The sequence below is a fragment of the Helianthus annuus genome, chromosome 5 (assembly GCF_002127325.2).
Source record: "Helianthus annuus cultivar XRQ/B chromosome 5, HanXRQr2.0-SUNRISE, whole genome shotgun sequence".
Taxonomy (NCBI): domain Eukaryota; kingdom Viridiplantae; phylum Streptophyta; class Magnoliopsida; order Asterales; family Asteraceae; genus Helianthus; species Helianthus annuus.
This window is the reverse complement of record NC_035437.2, coordinates 8,088,952-8,102,000: the sequence shown is the minus strand read 5'-3', so window position 1 is coordinate 8,102,000 and position 13,049 is coordinate 8,088,952. Positions and strand designations below refer to the sequence as shown.

At 38.2% G+C, this 13,049-nt stretch overlaps 1 protein-coding gene across 1 annotated transcript; it reads left to right on the top strand.

Moving 5' to 3' along the window:
- The first annotated feature begins 2,139 nt into the window (after positions 1–2,139).
- On the top strand, positions 2,140–9,666 carry LOC110939888 (probable plastid-lipid-associated protein 13, chloroplastic). Its single transcript, XM_022181470.2, has 7 exons — positions 2,140–2,530; positions 6,934–7,055; positions 7,117–7,200; positions 7,395–7,491; positions 8,091–8,319; positions 8,402–8,454; positions 9,369–9,666. The coding sequence occupies exons 1-7, from the start codon at positions 2,288–2,290 to the stop codon at positions 9,459–9,461; spliced, it is 921 nt and encodes a 306-aa protein (XP_022037162.1). The 5' UTR covers positions 2,140–2,287; the 3' UTR covers positions 9,462–9,666.
- The last annotated feature ends 3,383 nt before the right edge of the window (positions 9,667–13,049 follow it).

Here is a 13,049-nt window from a genome sequence, read left to right as displayed (position 1 = left end):
CAGGGGGATCGTATCAGTGATCAGGGGTTAAAACACTTACAACGGGGTAGAGCTTTGTGATTTTGGGGTATTATTTTCGTTCTTAAAGCTTGAGAGAAAGGGGCTGTTTGGTAGCCTCTGAATGGTCATTAAGAGGCTACCTCTTAATGGAACCATTAAGAATTTTACCAATGAGAAGGTAGAAGAATGTGACATGTGATGATTAACATTCAGAGGTTACCTCTTAATCATTCAGACTTGAAGTTACCTCTTATTCATTCAGAGGTTTTAAACCATTAAGAGGTAACATCTGAATGGTCATTAAGAGGCTACCAAACAACCCCAAAGAAAGCTAAGGACATTTGGCGTGAAATGTTTGTTTGGCTTAAACTTCCTATACCTGGAGATGATATTCGACTAATGGACTTACTTGGAACGACGACCAACATGGAGGGCTCGAAAAACTGGAAAAGACTCATCGAAGCGATTCTCCTAACCTCGACTTGGAAAATCTGGAAAGCTAGAAATAATTATGAGTTCAATAGCCTGCAGTATGGGCCGTCGAGAATTGTCGATATCATCAAAGAAAATGCTTTCTTGTGGATCACCGGTAGGTCTAGATTCGGGTCATTAAATTGGAACAGATGGAAATACTTTAATGTTAGAGACGTAATTTTGTAATTTCCGGGTTTCAGTTTCCTCCTGACCCTTTTCTATATTTTTATATAGAGTTTCGCCATTATTTCATATATAAATTAACAACTTTTTAGTGCATCAATACTTGTACTCCATGCTTGGGGAGTGTTTCAAAAAAAAAAAACCTTGATTTTTCATTTTAAACCTTAAAGTTTTTTCTTTTACATTTTTAACCCATTTGAAAAAACTTGATTTCTCACTTTCAACCTTAAGGTTTTTTCTTTTACATTTTAATCCATTTGAAATTTTTTACTTTTAACTTAAACTTTTTCATCTTTTGTAATTTTACACAATACTTTATTATTTACAAATTTGGTCCCCAATACTTTTTATCTTTCGCATGTTCTTTTTACGTTTCATTCTAAATTTTGTGAGTTAACATGTTGTAGCGCACATGTGAGGTTAAACGTTTTTGCTCTATTTTTTCATATTTGACAGACCCGTCACAACGCCGCCCATTTTTTTTCCTTTTGAAAACTTCCCCGCAACGGGCGGGTCCTAGATCGACTAAGTTATTATTTTATACGTTTTACATTTTTGTTTAATTTTTTATTCGCATTAAGACACTGTAACGGGTGTACGTGGTTCAACGATTGTAGTATCCTTTTCGTTCAATGTAATTTTTACTATTTTATCTATTTTATTTTTACAATGTTGAGAGTTGATATCGTTGTGGCATTGGTGCTACTTGGCACGGTTTTACGAATGTTTTTAACCTATTAATTTTTTTACTAATATTTTGTTTCGGTTTACACCTATACTTCCTTTACTTAAAAACTATTTTTTAGGTGCATATTTATGTACGAGTATGTATAAATATGATTTGTTCTATATTCCGACGTAAACTTTTTTATAGTCGAGTTAAGTCAAATATAATACATTTTCGTTTAAAGAAACCATTTTTACGTGTATATTTTTATGTATGTTTTGGTATAAATTCAATTTGTTCTACGTTTCGACGTAAATTTTTTTGGGAAATGATTCAGGTCAAATATAATATGTTTTCGTGTTTATTTTATGTATGTTTCGTAAAGTTTTTTTTTTTGAACTGAGTAGAGTCAAATTATGGTTTCTTTTTCTCCCCTTTTTCCGAAAGCTCTAATTAATCCATTTCGATTACATGTGCATATTTTCCTTCATACCCGTTACGTTTTCTATGTATGAGTTGGGTCACATATAATACATTATGATTGTTCGATATGAATTCCATTTACTTATGTTTGATTCAATCACAATGCTTATATAGGTTACACTGAGTTCAACTGGATACGTCGAAATATGTATTTTCATATGGTTAATGCATCATATAACGTTTGGACTAATCATTCAATGTTTCCGATGTACCCGCGCCGCAACGCGGGCGGCTCTTAACCCTACTTCTAAAAAAATACTAGAATACTAGATAGGGTAGGAGCATGGTAGGACATTTGTTGTGAAAGAAAGGTTGTTGGCACATAATAACATATTTTCCTCATTAGTAAACATTCAATTCTACCTTTCCACAGAGTCTATGCTGCTATTCCATATCCTCACCGGAGGAGATTCATTTCTCATCTATTTCTTCAATCTGTCCACTTAGGGTTTATTATTCTTCTACTCCAATCCGATTTCAATGGCGTGTTCTTCAATTCAGTCGATGATTTCTTCAATTTCTTCTTCGTCCTCCTTTTCTCGACCTTCTGTAACCGTTTCTCCTGTCTTTTGTGACAAGTTTTCGCATCGAAATGTGAAGACAATCGGTAAGAGATTTGAAGTTTGTCGAGCAATGGTGCAGCAGACTGCGGTTCCCGGAGCTTCTGCTGCTTATGCTAAGGAAATGGAGAGGTTATCTGCGAAAGAATCGTTGCTTCTCGCGGTTAGTTTTTGAAAACCTAATTCTGTTGATTTTGTTTGAGTTTGAGAATTGAATTTGATGATTGTATGTATACGTTTATAGTTTCTGTTATGCTATGATAATTTGGCTTGAATAATGTGGTTAGATTTTAGTGAGAATTTTTAGATAAGAAATTAAATGCATTTGGACTGATTGTGTAACTTGGAACGAGTTTGGTAGATTATGTGAATTGTGATAATGGAGATTTTAGTATCAAGTGTTTATGTGAGCCAGAGAAGTTTATATACCTGGAAGAGATGTAAAATGTGATTTAGGGGCCGTTTGGCAACTTCTGAATGGTTAAGTGCTGAACCAGTAAGAGGTCTGAACCATTAAGAGCTGGTATAATGCTTAACCATTCAGAGGCAAATGTCTGACCAATTCAGATTATAGGTCTTAACCATTCAAACTTAGTATAATGCTTAACCATTCAGAGGCAAATGTCTGAACAATTCAGACATCTACTTGCGAAACACTCTGAACCATTAAGTGTTGCACCAGTATTAAGAGCCCCATTAAGAGCTAAACAAACAGCCCCTTAGAATGTGTTAAAAGCATAGTTGTTAAAGGTGAAAGACGCTTAAAAAGCGAGGGCCGGAGTCCTGAGGTAAGCAAGGAGCATAGGATAAACATATCATATTTTTTGGAGTTTTAGACATGTTTTAGGCTTTTTTAGGGCTGGTTCCAGGCCATTTTTGGATGTTTTAGACAAGTTTACCCGGAATTTGCAGAATTTTCGGTATTTGGCCTGGAATATTGCTGGAATCTGACCGAAATGTCACCCTAAGTTTAGCGGAGCGCCTTGATGGCAGTAAGATGTGTTTCCTACGGCTTGCCTCGCCTAAGGTCCTAAGCGCACGCCCGAGGCCCGAGGGGCTTTTGACAACATAGGTTAAAAGCTTATATGTTGCTGTCAACTGTCAAGTGTAAAGGTCGGCACTCAATTTATGCTTGAAACAGCAAAGATGAAGCATCTATGGTGTCATTCTTGTAAACTAGGATTGAAGCTGTTATGTGTGACCTGAACAAGGACTCAAGGATAAATAGTGATATTCTTGTTTCTGACTCCTCACACACACATATATACACATACAGACAGACATACATATGAGAGTTGGTAAATGGATGATCATTGATTGTATAGCAAGTGTAATAATGTCATCATAAACGTGAAATTCACATTAGTGTTGCTATGAAATCATGTGAGTTATGGTTGACTTTTTTTGATCTTATAATGTTTTTTAGATGAAGTAGTATGATACGAACCTACGGTCGACCCACTTCTCATGGGCAGGCCCAGATGGGTATTCGACCCATTTAATTATTAGCAGGAATTAGTTTGGGGGGAACAGTTCTGGGAGCAAGTAGTGGGCAGTTTTTTAGCAGTTAATTACCTTTTATTTTATGTTAAATAGGGCAGAATATGTGTAGTTTTAGGATGTCGATGTTTATTATATAAAATTAGGGTTTTATACCTTTGAAATTGGAGACCTAATCCTTCTCGAATTGGATTATTCTATCAATTTTATCTTTCGATTTCAAGTTTCTATCATTTGGTTCCATTGCCGGGAAATCGAATGGCACTTACAACCCGGAATTTGGCAGATCAACTAGCAACCATTGCAACAAAATTAGATGCCATTCTGGCATCTTTGAGGGATGTTGTTGACGACATCAAAGCCCAGATGATCGGAGATGGCTGTAACATTGAAGAATCAGGCAGTGATTTGAAGAACACTGTAGAGAAGGGCATAAAAGAGACGGCAACAGATGAAGGACTGGATGGTCTCAAAGAAGAATTGCAGGCTCACGTGCATATCCAGGAGCCTCAAATCGTGTCTAATGCTGCTAGTATTGCCCTAAAATATGAGTCCAAGAACGATCCCTCTAAGCCCACTAGAAGTCTTACATGGAGGCCAAGCCCAAAACCTATCTCACCCAAATGATCTGCCAAATTAGGGTTGTCGATGTTCACCCAAATGAGTCCACGTTCACCGCACCCAAATGATAGAAACTTGAAACCCAAATGAGTCCACGTTCACCGCACCCAAATGATAGAAACTTGAAATCGAAAGATAAAATTGATAGAATAATCCAATTCGAGAAGGATTAGGTCTCCAATTTCAAAGGTATAAAACCCTAATTTTATATAATAAACATCGACATCCTAAAACTACACATATTCTGCCCTATTTAACATAAAATAAAAGGTAATTAACTGCTAAAAAACTGCCCACTACTTGCTCCCAGAACTGTTCCCCCCAAACTAATTCCTGCTAATAATTAAATGGGTCGAATACCCATCTGGGCCTGCCCATGAGAAGTGGGTCGACCGTAGGTTCGTATCAATACATCCCGCCCGGAGACACGACTTGTCCTCAAGTCGAAAGACAGGAAACTGTTCTTCCAGGCAATCATAATTTTTCCAAGTCTTTTCCTCTAGTGGTCGGTTTCCCCAGTAACGAAGTAGCTCTAGAATAGGATGGCCTGCGTTTAAGACCGAGCAATAGGCAAGGACTGTACTGGGTTGGGGGTCAAGTTTTGCCAAACTTTTCTGGTGATATTGTTGAATCTTGATAAAGAAAATATCGCCAGCATCCACAGACACATCATTCTTAATTGCAGATTCTGCATCCTCCATTTCTTTCGGTTCTTTGTTGGTGTTGAGTGGCTCGTCTTGTCCTTCCGTGGTTTCCAGCAGGTTGAATGTACCCGTTTTGCACCTATGACCAGCAGCTTGTCTTTTAAGAAACCGAGTTTGGTTCTCTGTCTCCGTAGTCCTAGGGGATTGGCGCTGGGGTGTTGGGTTTTGTGTAATAAACTGAGCAGTATTTTTAGCATAGGCTGAGATAGGTTTTGGGCTTGGCCTCCATGTAAGACTTCTAGTGGGCTTAGAGGGATCGTTCTTGGACTCATATTTTAGGGCAATACTAGCAGCATTAGACACGATTTGAGGCTCCTGGATATGCACGTGAGCCTGCAATTCTTCTTTGAGACCATCCAGTCCTTCATCTGTTGCCGTCTCTTTTTTGCCCTTCTCTACAGTGTTCTTCAAATCACTGCCTGATTCTTCAATGTTACAGCCATCTCCGATCATCTGGGCTTTGATGTCGTCAACAACATCCCTCAAAGATGCCAGAATGGCATCTAATTTTGTTGCAATGGTTGCTAGTTGATCTGCCAAATTCCGGGTTGTAAGTGCCATTCGATTTCCCGGCAATGGAACCAAATGATAGAAACTTGAAATCGAAAGATAAAATTGATAGAATAATCCAATTCGAGAAGGATTAGGTCTCCAATTTCAAAGGTATAAAACCCTAATTTTATATAATAAACATCGACATCCTAAAACTACACATATTCTGCCCTATTTAACATAAAATAAAAGGTAATTAACTGCTAAAAAACTGCCCACTACTTGCTCCCAGAACTGTTCCCCCCAAACTAATTCCTGCTAATAATTAAATGGGTCGAATACCCATCTGGGCCTGCCCATGAGAAGTGGGTCGACCGTAGGTTCGTATCAATACATAGAAACTTGAAATCGAAAGATAAAATTGATAGAATAATCCAATTCGAGAAGGATTAGGTCTCCAATTTCAAAGGTATAAAACCCTAATTTTATATAATAAACATCGACATCCTAAAACTACACATATTCTGCCCTATTTAACATAAAATAAAAGGTAATTAACTGCTAAAAAACTGCCCACTACTTGCTCCCAGAACTGTTCCCCCCAAACTAATTCCTGCTAATAATTAAATGGGTCGAATACCCATCTGGGCCTGCCCATGAGAAGTGGGTCGACCGTAGGTTCGTATCATAGTACCAATATAATGGCTACAAGATTTTAAAAGTATCCCCATTTCAAATCAAGATGCAAAGTCTGCATAAGTTTGTCTTCGAAAGTTCAAAGCTATGTTGTCAAAGACGCAAGGCGCAGGCGAGGCGCAAGGCACGTCCTGCGGACACGAATTGAAATCTTAGGACGTGCGGGCACGCACGAGTTCAACCAAATTCCCAAATCTTAGGGACGAAAATGACATTTCTAAGCTGGAATTTGGTTGAACTCGTGCGTGCCCGCACGTCCTGCGGACACGAATTCGATCCTCGCCAATCTTAGAGGAGAATGGAGCCTCTGAAACTATCTTGATATATTATTTAGTGTTGCCAATAATTATCGACAAAACTATCAAGTGATATGTATTTAGCCTAATACAATATAGGCAAGTAATAATTTGAGTTAGAAACTTTTCAAACAAATTATATTCCAACTCAAGATGATATAATTGTTCGTAAAACATGATAAATCGAAATTGATACTTAGAGGCTTAGGAAGTGTAATGCTAGTTTATAGTTCAAGAATTTGAACTTTTTGTTATAGTTCAAAGATGCTGGAGGGTTTGAGGCGCTAACTGCTGGAAGAACATCAGATATGCAAAAGATCGACGTGAATGAGCGAATAGTTGGTCTTGAGAGGCTTAATCCAACACCTCGTCCAACAACGTAAGTTTTAACTCTCATCAACGAGTTAAACAATAGTTAATACACAATTCCCTTTTCCCAGATCTCCGTTTTTGGAAGGTCGATGGAATTTTGAGTGGATTGGATATGGAAGCCCCGGATTATTTGCTGCTCGACTGCTATCAGAGTACGCGCTTTCTGATTTCCTATACTTTAAATGTTAAAAAAAAAAATCGAGCTAGGGGGTCTCAGTGGGGTCTAACCCTACCAATAGCTTTGCTATGAGTGAGATTGTAATGGGTACGTTTGTTTGTATGTATGTATGTTTGTTTGTTTAATCTTGATAATGTTGATATACGCTATCATTTACAAGCCTTGCAGGAGCATTCCTGCAACATTAGCGAATTTGTGCAAGATGGACTTGATGATCAAGGATGGATATGTCAAGATTACCGCCAACATGAAATATCTAAATGCGGTAATATATTCCGAAATTCTTTCAATTTTAATTGGTATAAAAAGCATGTATTTATTATTATTATTATTATTATTATTATTATTATTATTATTATTATTAATTATTAATTATTATTAATAGAGTAAAATGTCATTTTCGTCCCTGAGATTTGGCTACTTTTGCCACTTTCGTCCAAAGGTTTATTTTTTCGCATCTGGATCCAAAAGGTTTGAAATCTTGCCATTTTCATCAACCTCGTTAACTCCATCCATTTTTTAACATCAAGTCAGGGGTATTTTCATCTTTTTAGACATTTTTTGTGATGATTAGAGGGTTTAAGTGGGGAGAAAGTCAACAGAGGTGGATCTTTATTTTATATAGTGTTTTTATTATAATAAAAATGTCTAAAAAGACGGAAATGCCCCTCACTTAACGGAGAAAAATGGATGGAGTTAACGAGCTGGATGAAAATGGCAAGATTTCAAACCTTTTGGATTCAGATGCAAAAAAACAAACCTTTGGACAAAAGTAGCCAAACCTCAGGGACAAAAATGACATTTTATCCTATTAATAATAATAAACTATAAATAATAATAAAAAAGCTACCTGTTGATCTGCAGATAGAAAGTAATTTCATTTTAACTACAAAATTAACAGTGGAGGGCCCACTTAGAATGAAGGAAGAATATACAGAAGGAGTGCTTGAAACCCCAACTATAGATGAAGGGTCGATCCCGCAGCAGCTAAAAGGTGTTTTGGGGCAGGCGGTTAATACCATGCAACAACTTCCGGGCCCAGTTAAGGATGCTGTTTCTACTACTCTTTCTAGTGGTCTCACTATTCCTTTAAGTGAGTTTTTAATTTTTTAAATTTTAAATTCTGATTTATCAGTTTAGATTGGTTCTGTAATGCATTGTGTCTGATTTTGCAGATGGGGCTTTTGAGAGGGTGTTAATGATTTCTTATCTTGATGAAGAGATTCTAGTAAGTTGTTATAAACACCAACCCATACTCGCACCCACATAATTAACTTTTATACTTGTTAACTGGGTTTTAAAAACGCACCTGAGGCGCGCCTAGGCGCGAGGCGCACTAAGGCGCAGGTCTCAGCGCCTCATGGCACTTGAGGCGCGCTTTTTCCACAAAGCGCAAGAAAAGCGCATTTTTTTGGGTTTTTTGAGGTCTGAGGCGCGAGCCTTATGTATTTTGGGTGTTTTTATGCATGAAAGTGTTGGACAATAGGTTTTTTGGCTTGTACATGTAGGTAAAATCATAAATAAACCTTAGTTATAACTATATATTGGATAAGGGATGCTAAAAACCTATGGGATATATATAAAAATTTATATAATCTTCTTGCGCCTCGGGTACGAAAAGCCTAACGCTTTTGCGCTTCGCGCCTCATTTTTAGACCTCGTTGCTTTTGTGCGCCTCTCGCTTTTTAAAACCAAGCTTGTTAACTCCACAAAAAGTTTAATAAGCAAGTAGGTCAGTTTGAGATTGATGTGGCTCAGTTCACAGTTACTGGTCTGACCGACAGTTGGAACTTGGAACTGGTCATCTAAAGCTGAACTGGCCGTTTAGCCATTGTTTTTCTTTCATAGTTTTGGAACATGTATTATCATTTTAAGACCTTTTATGCAACCTAATTATTTAAAAAACCAAAAAAAAAAAAAAATTGTTCAAATCGTCAAGCTGCTAAAACATGTCGTCCGGCCCAGCAACCAGCCTGGCCGGTTTGATTTTGTTTGTGTTTGAAACAGTAGTTAGCGATTTGGCCCAAAAAGTTCAACAAAAACCAGCTAAACAGTTATTTCAGACCATATAAAATCGTAACTTGGATGATAAAACTGGAACTGAAGGAGTACGCAATAATATTTGATATGGATGTTGTTCAGATCATAAGAGACACAAGTGGGGCACCGGAAGTTCTTACACGGTTGGCCGTGACTCCATCTCCCATTGATGCCATAGAAGAGTATGAGAGTTGATATAAACATGTAAGGATATTTCATATACTTCTTGTACTGCAAAACTATGAGCATGATAAATCCACGCGACGCACAACCCTTTCTTCCTTATGGTTGATTTTGTGAATCAAATCAAATGAAACTGTAAATTCATGCAAGTAGTTTGTTGACATCATATGAGATGACTAATGGTAATAATAATTTTTTTATCTGTTTATTTTTTAAACATGTCATATGTTATATATTGTATTATAGAGTTAACAAGATGAATGTTAATTTTAATAGGTTTTATTGAATTTTATCACCTCTAACTATTGGCTATTGGCCGCTGTCACCTCCAACTATCACTTTGACGTCTGCCACCCCTAACTTAACACTTAGTGTGTTTTGTCACCACGTCGTTAACTGATCCCTAACTTTTGATCCTGTTATATACTTTTGGGAGTCTCCTAAGATCCCTAAAACCTTCTTAAGATCCCTATGACACCCCCAAAAGTAGAGAAACAGGATCAAAAGTGTTTAATCGGTTAATGACGTGGTGACAGAACACATTAAGTGTTAAATTGGGGGTGACGGACGTCAAAGTGATAGTTGGGGGTGGCAGCGGCCAATAGCCGATAGTTTGGGGTGATAAAATCCAATAACCCATGCTAATAAGGTAATAAATATCGTGGTTTCAGTCTTATGTAAAACGTATCAAAAAACAAAAATAAAAATCTATACAACTCTGTTGCGGGTTTGTGTTCTCCATTGTCTTCGCCGTCATGTATACAGAAAAAAATGCCGTCTTCTTTGACATGTTCGTATTCTCGGGCTGGTCTCTGAATCTGCCACCTTCATTCTTGAGTATCATTGAGTTCTGGATGATCCTTTGGATTCCAAACTTTCTGGATGGGTTCTGCGTATCATACCGGAGCATCGAAGGTTATTGCATTATTTCTAGCGTTAGGTCAACAATGGCAGGTTAATTTGATTGTTAAAACATTAAATGATGAATAACCGAAAACATAAAGGTATCAACTTAAAAGTTAAATCAATAACCCAAAAGCCATGAACGATAAACTGCGAGTTAAGAAATTCAAAAATGTTGGTAAATGGTAAAGAAACAATATGGGGGGAATATGAGGATTTAGGTGTTTTTAACTTTTTATTTTAGTAATTTCATAAAATTTTTAAAAAATTGTAACTTTAGCTCTTTGGAAGTGATAATAATAAGAGTGTACCTATCCACACACTCATCTGACTATCTACACATTCAAAAAGGTGATTTTTGTCTTTACATACACACCCTGCAGTGTCGAACTGTGGCCAAAACGAGACGTTTTGGTCCGATTAACCAGACAAAGACTGACGGGTGTGACATGTCTGTTGACCGGACCAAAACGCTGAGCTTTGGCCGCGTCCTGTCAACAGACAAAAGACTGATACCCGGTCTGGTTGACAGGACCAAAACGCGGCCAAAGCTCGGCGTTTTGGTCCGGACAACAGACCAGTCAGACACCCGTCAGTCTTTGTCTGGTTAATCGGACCAAAACGCCCCGTTTTGGCCACAGTTCGACACTGCAGGGTGTGCATGTAAAGACAAAAATCACCTTTTAGGTGTGTAGATAGGCAAAATTGGTGTGTGAATACTTTGGCCCAATAATAATTGCAAGTATAACTTCAACTTTAGGCCAAACCGTAGCACAATTTTACAACAAAGAAAATCCGTTTATTAACTAGAGGTGCACAAAATAACCAGTTATTAATTGAAACCGTAACCGGTTAATAACCGATTTAGGAATAACCGGTTAGTGATAATTATTAATTGTAGGTTAGTAACTGGTTATAAGTATTAAATGTAAGAACCGGTTATTAACCGGTTTTTTTAACCAATAGATGGGTTAATCGAAAAATTCAAGAAAAGGCAAATTAACTGGTTAATTAATCGAATCAGTTAAAAAAAACCGATTAAAATAATAACCAATTAAAATCAAAAAGTCAGATTAACCAGTTAACTGAACCGATTATTAAAATTAACCGGTTTGTGCACCTCTCATTTTTAAGTCACGAATTTTGATGTTTGGGCCTCTCCCGTACATCTTATAATTTGGGTCCAAATAACCGCCAAATTATACTCAACATAGAATATTGGTTCCACGAGGTCGTTTACATTTTAGGGTTTTCTTTTCTTTTTATGTTTTTTTTTTTTTAATTTGTTTTTTTTTTAATTTTAACTGACAACTTCTAGTGTTTTTGGTATGCAGGAATGAGATGTAAAATGAAATGGATTATTACAAGTGAATGGAGTAAAGGGTGTTTGCTTGGTCAATGGAATGGAATCCCCATTCTAAAAGGCATTCCCTTTCTCAGTGGCGTGCCCAGAAATTTTTCTATGGGGGTGCGGAATATTTTTAAAGATTTTAGGCCCCTGGAAAAAAATTGGTTCATATCGGATCGGGTCATGTAAAAAGATTAAAGGGGGCGGTTGAAAATTTTCAAGGGGTGCGATTGAAAATTTTCAAGAGGTGCGATCGAGATTTTGCGCCAAAAATTAACGCTAAAACCTTTTTTTGAAGGGGTGCGGCCGCCCACCCACCCAAGTGGGTAGGTCCGCCCCTGCCCTTTCTTCAAATCATTCCATCCACCCCTCATGTTTTTTTCATTCCATCCACTCTTGCACCATTCATCAACAACACCACAACCCACCACCACCACCCACCACCGACACCATCGCCGCCACCCACCACCCACCACCGACGCCATCGCCGCCACCCACCACCACCCCGCCCCGACAACTACCGTCACCGTCGCCGCCACCCACCCGCCACCATTATCCCCCACAGTCGCGACCAACCGCCAACGTCACTCGCCGCCGCTGCCCACCACCATCGTCGACACCACCACCACCGACACCACCAACCGCCGCTGCCACCTATCGCCACCTCCGCCGCCACCCACCACCACCAACGACGGCCTTGCCGCCACCACTACTCGTCTTCGCCGCCGCACCGCCACTCGCCGCCACCACCACCACCCATCGCCACCCACCACTCTCACCTTTAACCACCCACAATCACTACCTCCGACCACCACCACCCCCTCACCGCTGATTTTATTACTTCGTTTTTCTTAAACCAAATAATACGCAAATAGTAATTCATTCCATTCACATATGGTAACCAAACAAGACATGAAATGGTAATGATCCATTGCATTCCAACGTCCATTCTATTCATTCGTCCATTTCATACCAAACATATTTTTTTAAATAAACACATTCCATAGGCTATAGAAAAAACTAAAACTTTAGGGTGTAAGGGGCACTCCTCTAAGTGGGGAGTGACCTCTCTTACCCACAACCAATCACCACGCGCCCCGTCAACTACCCACTTAACTCCCCCCACACCCTCAATTTGATGGCGGCACTCCTCTCTTAGGGGACTTGTTTTTTTATTTTTTTAATTAAGAAAATATTTTTATAAAAAGTAAAACATAATTTCATTTAAAATAAAAAATTACATTTCATTTAATAAAATAAAAATTACATCGCAATACTACTTAAAAATTTTAGAAATTGCATGGCCACCCGTACTTGTTAGCGATCTCGCGCTTTCGGGCGAGGATGAA